At 37.6% G+C, this 18,502-nt stretch overlaps 1 protein-coding gene across 1 annotated transcript in view; it reads right to left on the bottom strand.

The window, feature by feature from the left end:
- Positions 1-18,502, bottom strand: part of POLA1 (DNA polymerase alpha 1, catalytic subunit) — a 183,874-nt gene that overhangs the window by 134,727 nt on the left and 30,645 nt on the right. The window contains exons 7-8 of the mRNA XM_080795324.1: positions 16,097-16,275; positions 14,257-14,388 (exon numbers count right to left, since the gene is read on the bottom strand). Of these exons, the coding sequence (XP_080651450.1) occupies positions 14,257-14,388; positions 16,097-16,275 (311 nt within the window). The remainder of the gene's footprint in view (positions 1-14,256; positions 14,389-16,096; positions 16,276-18,502) is intronic.

Below are 18,502 nucleotides of genomic sequence, written 5' to 3'. Positions count from 1 at the left end.
GCAAGCTGCGGAATTCCACTTCTGTTATCTGATTCCTACAAGGAGGGCTAGCAAAAGGCAGCCTAGGGGCTGTCCCATTTATTTTAGTGTAATTTATATTTTTAAAATAAAAATTGTATATATCTAAGGTGTACAACATGATGACTTGATGCGGCTAGTGAAATGATGACTACAGTCAAGCTAATTAACACATCTTCTCATATAATCACCTTTTTGTGGGTGTCATGAGAACACTTGCAATCTACCCAGCAAATTTCCAGTCTTTGACCTGGTATTACTAACTAGAGCCACATACCTTATGCTAGATCTCCACACTTGTTCACTCTACATAACCACACGGTGCCCTTTACCTAACATCTCCCCTGCCCCACTTTGACTTTTGGGCCCTGCTCATGAAGTGCTAGACCTGGGAAAAACTATCCACCTCCTACAGATAGGAAGCTGGAGTTACTCAAAAAGAGACTATGGTGAGTCACAGTCACGACTGAGAAGGTGGTGACAGGACTGCACATCACAGATCCACTTTAAATTGTTGTCAAGAACATAATTCCTCAGCATGTGCCAGATCAGATGATGTCATGAAATCATTATACAGGAGGTCTCCTAGAAGAGGTACAGGGAAGATGACATTTCTATACACAAATACTCCTAAACCTAGGTTTATACAATCATATCCACAACAGAGAAGACACAAGGTTGAGCAATGCTAATTACCTGCCATTTGTCAAGTGTCAGTGATATACCTGAAAACTTAACAAGGATGGTAAATTCTCATGAAAAATGTGGCAATATTAAAGATGCTATGGGTTTTGGGCTTTTTTTTGCTGTAATATAATTATTTGGAGTCACATTAGAACTCATTTTGTTTTAGAAATTTAACTGCCTTCTCACTTATAAGAACATATTTAATTTGATATAGGTATGAAAGCATATACATACTTTTTATTTTCTTATTTTCATATCTTCTTACATAAACTATGACTATACAGAAATCATACATGCAATAATAATCATAAAATTTCACATATAGAAGTCACACTTAAAATACTTCATGGTTATTATTACATTACATTAGAACTTACCAACATGTGTTTTTTGAAGAGTTTAGTAATCACATGGGGGAACGTCTAAAAACACCAGTGTCCTTGCCCACCCTCAGAAATTCTACTCTAATGTTCAAGGGTGCTAAACCATCAGGCACTCTTTTCAAAATAGACCCAGGTGATTCTAATGAGCAGTCGAGGCTGAGATCCACCATCTTTGCTTAACACAGAGACAAGTATATAATAAAAAAGAAATAGAGGCACCTGCCTGTCTTAATCAGAGGAATATGCAGCTCTTGATCTTGGAGTTATGAATTTGAGCCACAAGTTGGATGTAGAGATTACTTAAAAATAAAATCTTAAAAAAAAAGAAAGAAAAATGCTGTGAAGAAAAATTCCAAACACAGCATTCTCGATTCTGAGTGTTCCATCTGTCTTAAAAGGTTCCTTTGGTTTTAATAGAAAATATAAAATTTTTTAAAAGATTTATTTATTTATTTGAGAGAGCATGGAAAGGGGCAAAGGAAGAGAGAATCCGAAGCAGACTCCCCTCTCAGCCCAGCACAGAGCTCAATCTTCAGACCCTGAGATCATTACCTGAGCTGAAACCAAGAGGCAGACTCTTAACCAACTGTGCCATCCAGGTGCCCCAACAATTTTAAATGGCTAGGACAACATCAAGATGTCTAAGATGCACATACCTGATTCTCAAACAGGATCTGAGTCTGTACTATCCTTGTTTACTAATAAGGACTATATTAAAAATCACTGCTTCATTTTTCTCTTTTAAGAAGCTTCACCATTCTAATAAAAACAATACATACCTATTATGAAATCTTCAAAAAGAGAAAAGCGATATATAAAACAAAAATTACCTAAACTTTTCACCAGACATGATTTCTGACCTATGATAAACATCCTTCTAGAAATCTAAACACATGCACGCGCACACACACACACACGAATTTTAGATAAGTGACACTACACTATATAAGGTGATATTTTTAAAAACTCAGCACTATTATGTAGCCAAATATCTGAGCCAAAAATATAGACTTATAAAATAAATTTTAAGGGCTGCATATTAACTATGCATTTATGTAGGCTATTTTTAATGTTTCATGAACCCTCAGTACTCTTTTGAGAACAAAATGATTCACCTATGATTCTTTGAACTATAGAAATATCAGAACAAAATTATATACATGTATTTTTGTATACTAAGAAATACAACTGGAAAACAAACAAACAAAAACTTTCCCCAAAATGAACTCCTTAGGTTATTAATCCAACAAAACATATATAGGACTTGTATGCTAAAAACTATAAAATGCTAATGAAAGAAAAAAAGAAGACCTAAATAAACGGAGATACACACCATGTTCATGGACTGGAAGACCCAACATAATAAATAACGATGTCAAGGGTCCCCAGAGTAATATATAGATTTAACACACTTCCAGTAAAAATCATAGAAGGAATTTTTGTTGATAAAGACAAACTAACTCAAATTTTATGAAAAGGCAAAAATACTAGAAGAGCTAAAACATTTTTGAAAAGTAAAATGGAGGAATTGCAGTACAAGAGACTTTCTATGAAACTATAGTAATCAAGACTGTGGTGTTAGCAAAAGAATAAACAAAGAATACAGAAGCAATTACATGTGGAGGAACAACAGTCTTTGCAGTGAGCAGTGCCAGAAGAACCGCAATTACGTAGTCCAAAAAACCCCTAACCCTGTCCTAAGCCTCACCTAATACAGAAATTAACTCAAAATGGATCACAGATTTTGATGTAAAATTTGAGTTTGGAGACATAAGACCAAAACACACGATCTATGAAAGGAAAAAATGATATCCTGTACTTCTTCAAAATTTAAAAGTTTTGTTCTGTGAAATACACAATTAAAAGAATGAAAAGACAAGCTAGAGACTGCAAGAAAATATTTGCAAATCACATACTCAACAAAGGACCTCTACCTAGAATATATAAAACACTCAAAACTTAACAGTTAGGGAACAGTCCAAATAAAAATTAGAGAAAAACTTGGAGACTTCATCTAAGATGATAAAAGAATGGCAAATAAACACATGAACAGGATGAAAGATATAAGGACGAATATAAAACCACTAACCATCAGGGAAGTACAAATTAAAATAATGATGGGATACCACCCACACCTATTAGAAAGCCTAAAATAAAAAATGCCAACACCACCAAATGCCAGTGAGGACATGCAGAAACTGGAACTCTCATATACTGCTGTGGGAATAAAAAATGGTGCCACTCTCTGAAAAATAGTTGGACAATGTCTTAAAAGAGTAAACATAAACTGAACATGCTGGCCAGCAAGTTTGCTCCTAGGTATTTATGCTAGAAGAATGAAAATACAACACACACAAAACCCTATACACAAATGTTTACAGCAACTGCATTCCTAATTGCCAAAAACTGGAAATACCTTCCAATGGGTGAATGGGTCAAACAAATTGATACCCACAGTGGCCTAATATTCAGCAATAAAAGGAACAAACCAATTGAAAGAAAACAGTCTCGAAGGCTGTTCGGGGATTCCCATCTCTATGGCCTTCTTGAAAAGACAGAACTATAGCCATGAGAACAGATATTTAGTTGCCAGAGTTAGGGGTGGGAAGAAAGGTGACTAGAAAAGGACAGCAAGAGGCAGTTTTGGGGAGCAATGGAATTATCTTGTACCCTGACTGTGGTGGTGGTTACCTGAATCTATAGTGTGCTCGAATTTGTAAAATGACAAACTTTGCTATTGACACAGGTAAGTTAAAATGGCTGCATATTTGAAAAAAAAGCATATTTGAATATAGGAAAGTTAAGTGATCCTTTCAAGTGGCTCAATACCTAGCTCTAGTTTCTAGAAAGCTCAAACAGTGAACATAATTACTTGCATGCTGGAACTGCTGCTCATGCTCTTTTCATGACCTATTGCAAGAAAGCAATGAACTGAAGATACCACTTTTTGTTTCTCAAATTCTCACAGCTAAAATTTCTCTTGTGACAAAGTTCCATTGGCAATGTCAGAATTCTTCTCCAATGTTTGTTGTGGGAATTGCCCTTAGAATTTCATTTTATAGTCACAGATCAAGTACCTACCTACTCCTAGCTAAGCAAAGAAACACATTAAAAAATTTCATTTTGCACCATCTCTGGGACTGGCAACACATTCACTATGGTGATAACACATTCCCAGATGGAAGATAAGGCCAGAAAATATGATGCTTTACATGCAAAAGTGGTACCAATCAAGACAGAATAGACGAGGTCAGTCATCCAAATGAACTGATTTTAAAAGTGTAACTCAAAGAAGTAGCACAAGCGAATTATGGGAAGGGGGTGTGGGTAACAGAGTGTTCTATTTATTGATTGCGGAAGCACTTACACAATTCCACATTTGTCAACACTCAGAACTGAGCACCAAAGAGTGAATTCTACCATATGTAAATGTGAAAATAAATTTTCAAAATGAACCAACACCACCCACTTAAAAAACTAATATAGCTCATTGTTGAATACTTGACAAAAAGAAATACAGTGTTATATATCATACACCATTCAAGATAACGGATTTCTAAGTACCACAGTTCAAAAGTTTACTGGTATGGTTTCAGATTCCACATTTAAAACGTTTAAGAAACTACCACATTACAAGGTTTGGTATAGGGTAAAAAGGAATACCCTCTATTAACAAAAAAGGCTATTAAAATACTTCTACCTCTTCCAACTACATACCCGTGTTAAGCCAAATTTTCCTCACATGCTTCCAACAAAATAACATTATCACAATAGACTGGATGCAGAAGCAGATACCAGAATCCAGCTGACTTTTAAGCCATACATTGACGAGAATTGCAAAAAATGTAAAAACAACGCTACTGTTCTTACTAAATTATCTTGCTTTGTAATATAGTTATTCTTCATAAATGTTGTTATATAATAGGTTCACTGTTACTTACAGCTGAGCTATTACTTGATAAGTATGTCAGTTTTAATTTAAAATAATTTGCTGTGAAGTTATTTTTAAGCAGGCCTTTCTTGAATCTAGGTTCTCCTTTGATCTTTCTTTGCTGATAGATGCCTAAAAGCAGTGACTCTTGATTATCACTAGATTGAAAGCTGTAGATGAGAAATTATCCTACAGAGACTATCTGTAACTTCACCCAATATGGTTTCTAAATCCTTGGTATACAGGAGGACAGAAATCCTGGGCATTTTTGGCTAATTTCCTGGCACAATTCTTGGACATTCTTTGCTGGTGGATGGAGACTGATGACCTGCTACCCTGGCCAAGAGCTTCCGAGAACTGGGTTAGCAAATGATCTAGGTTCCCAGCAGCATGAAGAGCTTCTCAAACAGCCAAGGAGACTGAGCACCTGTGCAGTGTGAATGAGGCCAAGGACCTTTCAGCAAACAAGTAGGATGATGTACTCCACAAAACCACCCACCCTAAGAGTTACAATACACTGCAGCAGAGTAAAAAAAAAAAAAAAAAAATAATCGAGGGAGCACCAAAAGTCAGGTGAGTTCTGAACAGGACAAAACGTTATATACTGCTTTGCAAAACCAAGCTGAGACCATCACATTATAGGTGCTGGTATGAGCATAAGGTAAAGCCACCCCTGAGTTAAAAAGCACAAAACAAACCAAAAGCAATCAGTTAGAAAATACCACTGCTCTAGTTTTTATTGGTAGTATATTTTTCAGAACCCAAGCTTTGAGGGTTTTCCATGGTGTTTCTGAAAGGCAGCCAAATTCACTCCCTTCCTGAATAGTTATACGGTTATCTCTTTTAGCACAAGACTAAGCCAGACAGGATGATCTGGAAATTTATATCTTTAACTATCTGCCAGGGGCCCATTTCCACACTGAACTGTAATATATGCTTTCTAGGCGAACTAAACTTGAGAGACAGCCATCGTCTGAGGCGCTCTCCTCCCTTTCTCGTTTACATGTGCAGCAGAGAGCGGGTAGTTCTGTTTTGTTCCTTGAAGTCCAAAAGGTCAACGGTGTGAAAATCTCACTTTTGAAAGGTTAAATGAAATCTGTTCTGGTTCAATTTCTTACTCTACTACAAGACAGTAGTTCTAGATGACTCGAGTTAGACCTCAAGTTGAGTTTTTCCTAAATATACAAGGTTAGAGAAATCAAACTGAAGAAAGGAGTTCTACTGTTTTGGCACAAGCAGTTTGCTGTTTTTACCCGCTTGTTTTCAGATATTTGACAACTCCTATGGCATTTCCTCAGCATTTCAAAAAACCTCCAATTTTCCCTTCAGAGGAGGTGAACCGTATCAGAAGTTGCTGAAAACCCAGGCTTCCCTTCAGCTGCTGCACTAGTCCTTTGCTGGGGGGCTATAATCAGCTTTCTGGGTTCCTGCCCCAGTCAACCCTGTGGCCTGGCCTACCTGGCAATGCTTCTGCCTGGGACCTGTGTGGCCTTCTCCTGAAAGGGTGACTGCAGTGAAGATGGCGAGCAACCTCTTATTCATGAACAGATGGCTTACCATTTATGATGGGCAGAATTCTGGATTAGGGTCCTCAAGTACGGTCATGGGCCAGATGCTATTTGTGACCTGGGAGAGTCACCTGATAGCACCAATCTCTCTTGAATATCATGAACCCATTCAGTAGCATTTTGTTGAGCGTCTGTCAGGTTAGGCATAATACTGGGGGCTGGGCCTTGAAGAAGTCAGGGCCTAGTGTCCTTTCCTAAGGCTGACATTTGGACCCAATTCACCAACACTGGAAAGGGAACTCCCACACTGGCAAATTGCAGGGAGGGCCAAGAGGAAGCATAATGTGGAATCGTTCTGACTGGATGGGAGAAGGAGAGCAGCGAGATGATGAAAGCTTCCAGATGGACATCTCAGGAGGATGGGCAGTGAGGCCCCAGTCCCCCAGCCCAGGTCTGAATCTCTGGGAGTTCTGACCATATGCAGGAACACACCTAAGCCCCGTTCATCCACTGTATTGCCGAGTGGAGTAACTAGCATTAATAATGTACACTCCAGGCACTTTCTAAGCACTTTAAATGCATTATCAAAGATAGTCCTCACTATGACCTCATGCAGCAGGTACCATGACTATCATTGCTCCATCAGCTAATGAAACTGTGGCTTGGAGAAGTCCAGTAACTAGCCTGAGTTAAAGGACAGGCAAGCGACTACAAAGGAACTCTGACCTTGGTGTTTGAGTACAAACCTCACAGTCTACCGCTGAGGCTAGCAGTGCACAGTCTGAGAATGGACAGAACCAAGTGCTAAGCTTTCAGAAGATATGACTAGACAGGGAAAGGCCATGGCTATAACTGCTTCCACCGCTGCCAAAGAACTCAGGAGGGGAAAAAATGCAAATGCAGGGAAGGACATGGGCCAGGGGAGAGGCTGTGGCATGAGCTCATATCACGCAGGCAGCTTCGAGTTTAGTCCTTAATAGACACCACCGTTGCTGGTAGTCAGAGCACCTCAGAATTTGATGTGGGTCCCTTGTTAGTTTCCCTAGATTACACTCTGGTCCTGAGCCTTCCCAAACAGGGTCCACACAGTAAGGCTGAGTTAAATGAATTCAAAAGACAAAGAGGTGTTGTGATAACTAGAGAGTACAAGTTAATGCTTATTCTATGAAGAATCAAAGTCAGATGGCATATAAGGCTATATCTGGTCCAATTTACTTATTACAACTCTTCTATAATACAATAGTCATATCATGATAAGCTGCTTTTGGCATGTTTTAGGGGACTATATTTGGTCAGTTATTCCCTCCAATTTATACAATAATAAATTTACTTACACTGATATCCTACTCCAACCATCACCAAATCCCACTTCCTAGTTTTTCTGTGAGAATACACCATGGCATAGTAGCACAACTATACCTGACTCAAAATCAGCTTGCTTGATATTCGTACCAAAGAAAAATGAGCCATTCACTAATAAAAACCACCAATGGGCCTGGGTATTAGAATATCATATTTAAAAAATGTGAGGGGTGTTCGTGATGTAAATTTATGCTCAGCCTGTGAAATGGTGTGGAGCAAAAAGAAAAACTAATTCTCATTATGTTTTTTTTGTTTTGTTTTAATGAGATTTAGGATGAGTTCTATGGATTCCTACAGAAATATCCTTCGAGCATTGCTGGGCAGCGTGGATTGTGCTGCCTGTGATGCTGAATGAACGGGGTGGAGATCTACTGCTTCTTTGCATGCCTTCTGTACCACTTATAATTATGCTGTTAAGAGTCTTTACAAAAAAGAAACCCAATTTATTCTTTTTAAATGTTCTAAATATAAATGCAGAGGCAAGGAAATAAACAATAATTCCAATAGTGCTGAGAATTTAAACTATTTGAACTAATGTACCTGTCACACTATTGCACATTGCAAGCTCTAACCTAAAAACTATCAGCCCGCGTCACCACAGGTAAGAAATGAGAAATTTTGAGGGTTATTGAACACCAGATCTTTGCAGCAGAACAGGAGAGAGTTACTGAACATCACTGCGTGGCACTACAACCCTCGGATCTACCTGCACAATACAGCTCTGTCATGACACAGTGCTCCACGTGAAAAAGGCAAGGCAAGAGCAATGAAGAGTAGCCCTGTTGGTGATTTACACAGGAGAGTGTGGGTGGGAATGGTGGCGGGCGGGGGGGCCCGCTTCCTCTCTCATTTCTTAGATTTATTAATTAGTCCAGTTCTGTGTATTCCTTAAGAAACGCTTCTCCATCAAGCACAGATGGACACCATGGATTCTACTGTCTGTGAGGCCAAATGAGTAGGTATTTTGGTGGCGCAAATATTTTAACCAATACTTCACCAAATCCTCCTTGCACTTTTAATATAAGGTACCTCCAATTCGATCTCTGCCTTAACATTATTTTTGGTGGTTGTTACTCATTTTGTCCTCAAGGAATACATATCCATTCCAAAATGAGGAGGCTTTTATTTACTTGCAAAGATTTAAAAAAAAAAAAACAAATTTAACATGGGTTCTTCACATACCAGAAAACATCCCACTCCACTCCCCAGACGTGTGCCATCTTCCAGAGGGACTCACAGCCACCACGCTGAGGCTCCGCATCATTGGTCAGATGCTCCCCTCTCTACTAGTTGCTTACACATGGGAACCTAATAAAGTCTCTCCATCATGAGGCAGCTGACACTGAACATTATTTTTGGAATTCCTCAAAAAAGTGGGTCCAAAAGAGATTTTTAAAATGTGGCTTATGCCACAATTAATATACTAAGGAGTAAAAGAGAAAAAAACAGGAAAAGAGTATGAGTGAGAGAAGAATTACAGCGAGGCATCCACCTGATATAGTTAGAGAGAGACGGGTATCAGGACGAGGACTACTTTCCAGCACAATGTGATTTTTGCACCATGATAAAAATATTTCTGGTCAATGCCTCTTTGCCTGATACAGTGTTTGGAGAGATAATAAATTAAAGCTATGAAGTTGGAGCTCAGTGTATAATGAAATCAACAGTAATCAATGACGTAAAATATGGAAGAATAAGAAAGGACTGTGTCAATGCCTTCGTGACCTTAAAATTCTGTGGAATTCTGAGCTAATCTGAGAATCTTGTATACTACTGATAAACCTTCTGCCAGTTATGAAAGCAGTGTAAGAAAAGAATTTAAAGAAAACACATGATACTTTAACCTTCATTTGTTGGTTCCTTTGGTTATTAACCATTAAAATACACAGAAGACTGAGAGCAATGGGCTGGGCAGAGATCACAGATGAGCCACAGAAGAAAGCATAGCCCCTGTCCTCAGAAAGCTTACTTTAGGAAAATGCTGCAATTGTAAAACGGACAGCAAATTTCTAAGGGATTCAACCACCACTTTCTGGTCTAAGCTACTAATAGACAGAGAGCATGTGCATGGCACTGACTAGCTGTTCGGAGTTAAGTTCTCTAGATAGAGAGCCAGCAACATCTCTGTTAAAAACAAACAAACAAAACCATAGCAAAGTGCTGTATGTATGTAATGCTCCCGTACAAGTGGCTTGAAAGACTCCAAGGCTGAGGACAGATACATTTTGCCCCACCAGAACTCTAAAACCTGCATAGGCCATCAGTGAGAATTAGGAATATACTTTAGTTGACTACCCACCTTTAGAACTGAACGGCTCTGTAAGTATTAAAATGAGGGTTCAATATACATTATAACTAAAAGTACTTGAGATGAAAGTAAATGACCCACTATATCCCTTCCAGGTACCAAGAGGGGTCAGATTTTCCATTTATCAGCAACTCTTCAGGGTAGACAGCAACTCAATCTCAGACTCTCTTCGGTGGCTGCTTCGTGGATGGCTGAGGGGAACACTTCAAAAATGAACCAGCTAAACAAACTTCCCAGCAGCACTTGACAGAGCTACACCTATTCTTCCCATTTCCAAAGCAGTGGAGAATTAATTACCAGTTCTATGGATCTATTGTAAGTATAATAGACTAAAGAGCTATCACAGACACATTTATTGTAAAAGCACAATCCCAAGAGTGTCTAGTGGAGGGCCAAAACGATTAACACAAATGCTTTGTCAGATCAAAGATAAAACCTGCACCGCCCAATTGAGGAATGAATTAGAACAGTGGGTTATCTTTCAAATTAACCAGGGCAGTTAGTGAGGAAAATTTCATGAAAGTGTAATTCTTAGCCTTTGTGAATCCACACAGCAGGCATTCTGCCAGCTGACAAGATGATGAAATTTTCATGCTTAAAAAAAGCCCTCTTCATTTCCCAATTTAGATTAGCTAGTGTTTCTCTCCCTTTGTGTGTGTGTGTATGTGTGTGTGTGTGTGTGTGTGCGCGCGTCTATTTGCTCTTCTGGAGCAGAATTTAAGGGGAAAAGAAACACATATCAATTTTTCACTGTAAAATTGAGTCTTTCAAAAAGATCTTTCAAAGCTTAGAGATATAGTCTTTACATGGGCTTTTTATGATTTTCAAAAAATACCAGTTCAATTTTAACTTTGTATAGAGGAACCAACAAGGACCAGGGCACAGAACTTTGAATTAGAGCTTTCTGTGATATCTCCAAGTGTTTCAATGCTTTTATCAAGTCTTGGGATAAAGTATTAGAGTTGTTTTTGTATTTCTACGTACACTGAAATGTAAATGCTCTAGGAAATGAGAATTCAAGGGATATAATCACTGCTATATGGTGAGAGAGAAATTCTCTCCTATGGAAGGAACCAAGAAAAAAACATTACATGATATAGATTCTCAGATATGCAAAAATTTTAAGGTTTGTTACACCACATTTATTCGATCAGCACTATTTATTTGTGACAGAAACTAACAGGGTATATGATGTATTTTTTTTTTGAAAAGTGGTTTAGAAGCACATTTTGTTAGCCCAAATTCCTGCCCCTTTGTGCCTGACAACCTGATTTCTTGGTGACCTACAACCATGTTCCTTGGCAGGTTATAGTGTCAGATCAAGTACCACACTCCTCCACTGTCTTCCTAAAGTTCCTTCCTTATAGAGATGCCTGTCTTTCTTAATGTAGGTTGTACTTCCCCTGCTGTGATACTAAGACTAAAATGAAAAACAATATTAACTCTTGCTCTCAGTCCATGGACAACTTTTATGCCCAGTACTGTTTAACTTGTGACATAGTAAGAAACCCCTTTGGTCATTAGCTTCAGAAAACAGTGCTTTTACCTCAGTGCTTATTACCAGTATCCTGGTCTCCACTATAGGTGACTTATTAATCTCCAGCTGGATTACCATCACTATAGTGTATCACACTGAACTGTCATCACTATCACTTGAGGCATAATAACAACAACAACAAAAAAACCAATGCCACATCCCTCTACCAGCAAAAGTTCCTTTAAGTGTGGGGAAAGGAGAAAAGAGTCTACCGCTGAAGTAGAATGTAGAGGTGTTTGAGCATTCTGTATAAAAGCTCTAATCTTGAGAATATGTGAGACATTAGTTCAGCACAGGGCCATAAAAAGAACAAATAAATGGATTTCTTTCTCTTCCATCCAATTACATATGACTAAGATCAGCAAGTAGAGAAATAGGTTCCTAATAGTGAGGACAGTCATATCAATCTTCAACTTCAGGAGTGCTATTTGGGTACTTTAATTAGAAATCCTATAGAGGGGCACCTGGGTGGCTCAGTGGGTTAAGGCCGCTGCCTTCAGCTCAGGTCATGATCCCAGCGTCCTGGGATCGAGCCCCACATTGGGCTCTCTGCTCGGCGGGGGGCCTGCTTCCTCCCTTCTCTCTCTGCCTGCCTCTCTGCCTACTTGTAATCTGTCTGTCAAATAAATAAATAAAATCTTTAAAAAAAAAAAAAAAAAAAAAAAAAAAGAAATCCTATAGAAAAATCAATCCAGTGTACACTTAACTAGAGGAAAACTGTTACTTGCTGTTGAGACAGCTGGTAGATAAGACAATTAAAGCAAATACTACGGAAACCTTGGGTTAAATGTCTAGATGCCTAAAAGTAGGTTATTTAGCTTGAAAAATACTCATACCACCACCACCACCCACATACAATTTAGGCAGAAATCAATCCTCCAGTTAGAGCATATTTCTAACTATACAGAAGATCCCTTTTCTTCCTATTCTCAACTTAGTCAAAACAGATTGTCCTTTCTTATAGAAGGAAAGAGATGAGTTTCTTCCAGTATTAACATTTCCATGGTGAAGATTTTCATAGACTAAACACTGCAAGAAAACTCAGAATTCTTCCCAAGAGTCAAGAACCATGCTCCGCTCAACGAGGTCTGTAAATGAGGAGCTGAATAGTTTTGATTTGGGCTCTTCATGCTAAATAAAGGCCTAACATTACATGTGCTGAACATTTCATCTACTGTGGAATGTGAACCCACAGATAACCTTTATTCCGATCCAACTGTTCATTAAGCGTAGCACAGGATTATTCACTAAAATGTTTCAGATTTCCCAAAATGTAGTCATAATTATTATTTTTAAAATGTCTTCAGACAAACCTACTTGGGTGTTTTTGACAAATACAAATTATTCTATTCCAAAATCATAATACTGAAACTCTACACTTCTACTCCTCATCCTAATGATCTAATAACGGATTTTCATTTCATGAGATGGATTTTTAAAGAAGAAAATGCTACATTATATATGTTAACTAACATAAGTAGATATTAAAGGATGATACTGATCAAAGTCATGGGTTTTACCTAATAGAATCTGAGCATTTTTGGGAAATGCTTGCCAATGCAGCTTCTTTAAATAAGTTACACTGAGCTTTCACATAATAGAAATTTTGTTTAGATGACAAATGACATAAACACTAAGAAAAATCAAATGGGAAGTACATGGTTTTTTCAATTTTAAGTTTTGAAGAAAAAACCTCATTCCTATGAAAGATGTTAAAACCAAAACAAATACTTCAAAAAAAGCCTTCTTTCTAATGCAGAGAGCTCACTCACTGTTCTAGCACTTTTAGTATATACTTACAAAAATCAGACATTCTCTTTAAAATGCCAGACAAACTGCATTTAAAGTTTAAAAACGTTTAGGGATGCCCGAGTGTTACAGTCGGTTAAGTGTCCAACTGGCTCAGGTCTTGATCTCAGAGTCGTAATATTGAGCTCCGTGTCAGGCTCTGGGCTCACATCACAGGGGGTGGGGGGAGAGGGGGAGGTATCTTCTCCATATGCTCTCTCCTCTCCCTCTGCTCCTCCCACTTGTATTTTCTCTCTCTCTCTAAAGAAGTAAAACAAATCTTTTAAAAAATGTTTATTTTGATTTCCTTCGACAACACAGCTATGAAATGGTTTTCATTACCACAGAAACATAAAGTCTTAGCTAGTGGGCAGTTATTAAAATCACCACACATGATGTTATGGCTCTTCGTGCCAAAGACAGACAATACTGATTTTTTTTCCTCTTCTGACCAAAGATCTGAGGGACCACTTAATTTAGTCTTACTTAGGTAACAACACACTAAAATATTTCCTGATTATATTCTTCTTTTTCCTTAAAGCAAAAATTCAGTTATTTAAAGTACTGCTCATTAAAGAGGTGTCCAATAGAAAATCAAATACTTTTTCTGCAAAGTCTTCTCAGAATTTTAGTTACATAAAAAAATAGGAATACAAAACCATACTGTTTTATTTTAAAACAAGACCCAAATCTAAGTAAGCTGCATATGTAAGAAATTAATTGTGGATACTTACTTCATAGTATTTTTTAATGCAACGTCTCATGTCCATGATCAATTTGTTGCTCAGCTGTACCACAAAGGTCAAAGGTGAAGTCTTACAATCAATGTTACTACAGCGATACAAGCTGGGCTCCATATCAGTTCCCTACAGAAGTCAGAAGAGACAAATACACAAAAGGTTACTGCAAGGCTAGAAAAGGTTTTTTTGTGCTTAAAAACTAACATGCTGTCCTGGTGAGCAATATTCTTAATTCATTTTATTAGTGAGCTTTTAACCCTATTTTTTCAACAACTGTCCTCTCAAAGATCCCCTTAGTCACACGAACCTCCTGCCTTGTTGCCACCATAATAATGGAGTTCAAGTTGAAGGGAAAACCCTGAAATCACTTCTGTTTTTACATTCAATATATGACAGACTTTATGGATAAAATAACTTTCCCTCTGAAAACTACTGGAAATAAACATTCTTCTTAGAGATATGAATCCAAATTTTGAATTCTTACTTTTTCATTCCAAACTTGAAGACAGAGCAAGCGCACTAATGACATTAGTTTCCTTTCATATTGGCAACTTAATCTGAAGATTAAAGCCTAAAACTCAAGTACTGCACCAGAAAGCAAGCACTTACTGCTTCCTTAGAAAATCTAAGATTTCTGTAATCCTCCCTCTCCACCACCCCCAAATGAAAATTATTTGGGGAAGGGAAGGCAGGAAGAGTGAAATCTGAAAGAATTAACTATTAGTAGTTGGGAAAAAACCTCTTGTTTTGTTTTGTTTTAAGCAAAAACAAAGCAAATAGAATATATAGGAAAACTGTTGGGGTTTCTGGAGCATTTGTTTTCCTTCTTGATACTTAAACATCTTGGTTTCCTGCTCCAATCTGGTACATAACCCTACCCGCCACGCTAAGCAATTCCAGGTGGAAGAGATTTCAGAGCTTGACATCGGCTCTTCCACAGTTAGCCCATCTGCAAGTCGTCAAGCCTCCATGCAATTAACTATCTTATTTACAGCTGTAATGAAGCAAAACTCAAGGATTTAGCAAGTATTGCTGATCTGTGTCTGCCTCTTCCTTGCACTTGCTTCCAAAGACTGCTTTGTTTTGATTCAAAAAAATGCAAAACATCTGCTGTTTGTCCAAATTAACTTAAAATAATTACTTTTAATTTAGATAAAGGATGTATTTTCTTTCAGTTTCAAGGTTTTACACAGTTCTGCTGCCTACTCATTTGCCAATGGCTAGTACATGTATAACACTGAAGTTGAATCAAGTAAATTGGCTAAGTTTCAAGTTCTGATCCAAGGTCAATGATACATTTTTTGGCAGTACTTCTTGAGAGGAATGTCTCCCTGTGACTTTTTTAATGTCTGACATGCAAAGACAGCAGAAAAGATAATCAGAGTACCTTTGTCAAAAAGGAGGTAAATGGGATGTGTAAAGATAAACAAAAGCTTTCCAAAAACACTTAGTTCCCATTAACTTGATTTAAGATAAAGGCAAATATTGCTCTAAGTCTTAATAAATTGGGGCTGGGAATGGGGAAATACAAGTTACTAATTAAGGAATTACAATAAAAAATACTTTAAGGTACTTTAGAATTTTTAAGAGATTCCATTTGAAAACCAAGGCCAAGCAACCACTCTAGGAAGCCAAAAACAATATTCAAGCACAGTGTACTCAGAGTTTTCAAGCAGAAATGAAGTCGTGAAGGTAGAATTCACATGATGCTAAAATTCTTTAAACACGTGAAAGCAACATTTTCCTCCCTTTTTATATATACAGCGGGAGAGGAAAGGCCTCTACGCTAGTTGGCTAACAAAATGAAGAAAGGAAACAAAAAGAAACAACTAACCGAACCGTCTAAGACACTGTCGTAAATATTCTCTGTTCCACATGTGGGGCATGGGCACTTGAATTTTTCACAGTCCCTGTATTTCTCCTCATCAGTGAGCTGTGCTGGGCCACCAAGTAGGGCATCATTCTCCTCATCCTTATGATAATGATGAACTCTAAACTGGGTGGGGTCGAGTCCTATTAATGTAAAGGAAAAAACAAATTGAGAGGTACAATTATTTGAATTCCCGTACACAAAAAAGACCCCAAAGAAGAAAGCCCACAAAGGAACGATTTTAAATTCATGCACACACGTACACAACCATCTGAACTCAAGATAAAGGCTCACATCACATGGACAACTGACTTCTCCTTTTACAAAAGATCACTTTATTAAATAAAACAAGGAAACAGCACTAATGCACTAATGCAATGCAGATATGCCCCCAGATGTTTGGGTTCAGAAGCAACTACTTCTATAGGATGGTTTTATTATCTTCTTACAGTTACAGTGAGAATCTCAAATAAATGTGCAGTATTATTAAGAAATCCCTTAAAAATCAAAGTTTCACTATTAAAACTGAAAATAGAGAATAAAAATCCCATTAAAGAAAATAAGTTCAACGCTATTACAACTCCTTCAAGTGCAGATACAACTGCTAACCCTGATTTCAATGCAGTGGTCGATTCCATCTTGGCTCAGTAGTTAACAGCATGTAGGGTGCAATCTAATTCAGTGGTTAAAATTCAGTAGCAGCATCTGAGACAAAACGCGACATGGTTTTTTTGGTGTTCTGAATTCAGAAATTTAAAATATGTGCAAAAACAATAGATCTACAGATTCTGTAGGCCAAAACATTCCCGATAATCTTGAAATGAAATATACTGTCCATATTTCAATCAAAATGACATAAGAAATCAATCAATGCACTGATTGAGGTAGTTTATGCTACCTCGTTTCCACAAACTATTTAAAGAAACATTTTTAGGCCAGCCAATTTTATTTACCTTTAGTCAAAGCCTATCTGTCAAAATATACCATTTGAATTTACATGTAAAGGTAATTAATATACACAGTATCTCAAAACATTTCCTTGAAATAACCCTTTAGCAATCCCTAAGAATTCTAGGCTTTTTAGAAATCTAAGGAAAGCTATCATATTTATTATAGCATAAAGGTAAATAAGCAATATTAAAGTCACTGACCAAAAAATTCAAATACCAAAAATACCTGAAAACTGTTTTAACTCTAACAATAGCTGCATAGGTAGATAATCAAACAGATGTATTCAGAACTCAGTGGCAAGATCCTAAATCATATTTGGTCAATTTTCAAGTGACATCTACACTTGAGGCTGACTGACAAGGTGGAAAGGTGCTGAACAAAGGACAAAAAGCCAGAGACTGTGAGTCTCAATTTTCTCACCTACGAAATGGAGGTAGTGTCACCGACCAGGCACTTTTGAAGTTTAAATCAGACATCAGAGAACAAACCTCTTTCAGTGCTGCCCAGCATGTGATAAGCATGCAATAACTACCGTATGAGTGAAAAAATAAAATAGTAGATGAACATCATTTAATCTAGACTATATTCACTCGATTATGCATTTGAAAAAATATACGGAACTCATGTTCAGACTGAAGAGCAAGTTAATAGCTGCTCTTTGTAGGAATTAATTGAAATAAGCATTTCCTAACCTGATCATACATTAAAAACAAAAAGTATACATTAAAAACAAATGGAAAAATATTCTTGTTTAGTGATATAAATTACTGTAACTGAGGTCACTTGGCCCCAAGACGCACTATACATTTTTATTTTACAAATAACCTATCCCCTAAGAGAAACAGCAAATTAGTGAAGAGTGTGGGAATATCTACCTTCCCATTTAAAGACAAAGAGAGGCAAAGGAAATGAGTGAGAAAGGCCACATCGGTGAATGAGACCATTTCTTCTCTGTAGTGAAGGGTAATAGTTGTAAATTCCTGAAACAATTTGTGAGTCCAGCTGTATTCACATAACGTCTTGCTTCATCAATAATTATGAAAAAGAACTTCACCTTTTCTCTGATGGTATGATTATTCATCAATTTCTCAGACCAATACTATTCAACAAGTAAGGAAAAAGAAGAACAGTAAGCAAAGGTTTTCTCAACAGTAGCCTTCTTTCACATTCCAAAAATCCAGGAATGAAACAACACTGGTTCTGCACATACCCAGAAAGGGCCAACCTGCAGCAGGGAAGCAATGAAGGCTCTCTCTAGGCCACCCTCCCAGCCTCCGCCTATTTAGTGGACCTGAGGCCACAGGGGAGCCTGCCTGCTGAGTAAGCCAAAAATGGACAAGGGCCTTCTTTCTGCTTATGGGGAAATACCCAACAAATGGCCTAAAGTTATGAAAAAAATCAGGCCTTACGAAATCTCTA

The sequence above is a fragment of the Martes martes genome (genome assembly GCF_963455335.1).
Source record: "Martes martes genome assembly, chromosome: X".
In the NCBI taxonomy this organism is placed as follows: Eukaryota; Metazoa; Chordata; class Mammalia; order Carnivora; family Mustelidae; genus Martes; species Martes martes.
This window is presented reverse-complemented; position numbering and strand designations above follow the sequence as displayed.